At 40.7% G+C, this 2,490-nt stretch overlaps 1 protein-coding gene across 1 annotated transcript; it reads left to right on the plus strand.

The window, feature by feature from the left end:
* The first annotated feature begins 579 nt into the window (after positions 1–579).
* Positions 580–1,518, plus strand: LOC105554667 (olfactory receptor 1A1). The gene has a single exon (XM_012001222.1). The coding sequence runs from the start codon at positions 580–582 to the stop codon at positions 1,516–1,518; it is 939 nt and encodes a 312-aa protein (XP_011856612.1).
* Positions 1,519–2,490: the final 972 nt, after the last annotated feature.

Consider the following 2,490-nt stretch of genomic DNA (forward strand, 5'->3'; position numbering starts at 1 on the left):
TATTTCAACGGAAAAATTCCTAATTTTTGGGCTGGCCCTTCCACCAGCAAACCCTTTGCACTGGAGTATTTTGTCAAAGACTTCAAAATGCTGTCTTTTCCTTATCATGTGTAATAAAATTAGTGTGTGATTTTGGCTTCTCCATTAAGTTGTAAGGTCCATTGAGAACATAGACGATGTCTTGAATAATTAGATGAATAAACTGTATGTGTCACATATTTATGACTTCTCCATGAGGTCTAACAAAGTGACTAGACCATGGGACATGACACTTAATTATTTGTTGTATGATTAATTTCTGGGCGTTTAGTGGTGATGCTTGGAACAGGAAGGATGGGCACTTCTCATTCAGAGATTGCTCACTTTTTAGACATGACTGCCAAGGGGTGAATGACTATTAGTTTCTATTGACCAACAGGGATGTTTCCCCAAAATATTGGATATCTCTATAATTTAATAAACTCAGATGTATAGACAGCTGCATCACTTAAGTCAAGAGTGATGGAGAAGGATTATCACTACACACAGTAACTATGCTAATATAATAATATTCCTCTCGCCTTTCATGTTGAAGAAGCCATGAGGGAAAATAACCAGTCCTCTACACTTGAATTCATCCTCCTGGGAGTTACTGGTCAGCAGGAACAGGAAGATTTCTTCTATATCCTCTTCCTGTTCATTTACCCCATCACATTGATTGGAAACCTGCTCATCATCCTAGCCATTTGCTCTGATGTTCGCCTTCACAACCCCATGTATTTTTTCCTTTCCAACCTCTCCTTGGTTGACATCTTCTTCTCATCTGTAACCATCCCTAAGATGCTGGCCAACCATCTCTTGGGCAGCAAATCCATCTCTTTTGGGGGATGCCTAACGCAGATGTATTTCATGATAGCCTTGGGTAACACAGACAGCTATATTTTGGCTGCAATGGCATATGATCGAGCTGTGGCCATCAGCCGCCCACTTCACTACACAACAATTATGAGTCCACGGTCTTGTGTCCTGCTAGTTGTTGGGTCTTGGGTGATTGGGAATGCCAATGGCCTCCCTCACACTCTGCTCACAGCTAGTCTGTCCTTCTGTGGCAACCAGGAAGTGGCCAACTTCTACTGTGACATTACCCCCTTGCTGAAGTTGTCCTGTTCTGACATCCGCTTTAATGTGAAGATGATGTACGTAGGGGTTGGTGTTTTCTCTGTGCCATTGCTATGCATCATTGTCTCCTATGTTCAGGTCTTTTCCACAGTCTTCCAGGTTCCTTCCACCAAGGGTGTGCTCAAGGCCTTTTCCACCTGTGGTTCTCACCTCACGGTTGTCTCTTTGTATTATGGTACAGTCATGGGCATGTACTTCCGCCCTTTGACCAATTATAGCCTAAAAGACGCAGTGATCACTGTAATGTACATGGCAGTGACCCCAATGTTAAATCCTTTCATCTACAGTCTGAGAAATCGGGACATGAAGGCGGCCCTGCGGAAACTCTTCAACAAGAGAATCTCCTCGCAACCAATGTGAGGGCCTACACTGGATCGTGTAGTCATCAATAAGGGTATATTGGAAATCCAGTTCTGATGTCATCCTCTTACAAGAGGCCGTCTCTGATCTTTCCAGCCTGAAATTCCTTTTCTCAGAACTCTTATAACATTTTAATGAGTTAATAATAAGTGATTATTGAAATTACCACTTTCAACTCATTGCTGCTCTTTTTGGCAGAGCGGCAGCATAGGGATACCGGGCATATGTCCTGATGAGTGGAGTCAAGTTGGGAAGATCTGAGCCTCAGCTTTCACATCTACATGTCAGGAATAATAAGTGCCCTACATGGGTCACATGGTGTGTTGATTACAGTAACTCATGCTTTCAAGCTTATAAATCACTATTCGTGTGTCCATTTTTATTTGACTATTAAGTTTAATCCCCTTATTAGGCTTGCAAGTCTCTGAGGGCAGGAGTTGTCTTTACACATCACTGTACCTTCACAATCTTGGTCAGATAAAGTGCATCCAATGAATACTGGTGGAAGTGGAATGAATAAGATATTAATCTCTGAAATGTAATATTATAATTAGAGATAATCGAACCAGACATTATTTTCTCATCTTTAAAACCTTTCAAGAAAACTCCCATTCACAATTGCTACAAAGAGAATAAAATACCTAGGAATACAGCTTACAAGGGACGTGAAGTAACTCTTCAAGGAAAACTAAAAACCACTGCTCAAGGAAATAAGAGATGACAGAAATGGAAAAACATTCCATGCTCATTTATATGAAGAATCAATATCATGAAAATGGCCATTCTGCCCAAAGTAATTTATAGACTCAATGCTATTCCCATCAAACTACCATTGACATTCTTCACAGAATTAGAAAACACTTCTCTTCTCAGCACCACATCTCACTTATTCCAAAATTGACCACACAGTTGGAAGTAAAGCACTCCTCAGCAAATGTAAAAGAACAGAAATTATAACAAACTGTCTCTCAG

This window comes from Mandrillus leucophaeus, unplaced genomic scaffold, assembly GCF_000951045.1.
Source record: "Mandrillus leucophaeus isolate KB7577 unplaced genomic scaffold, Mleu.le_1.0 Scaffold653, whole genome shotgun sequence".
NCBI lineage: Eukaryota > Metazoa > Chordata > Mammalia > Primates > Cercopithecidae > Mandrillus > Mandrillus leucophaeus.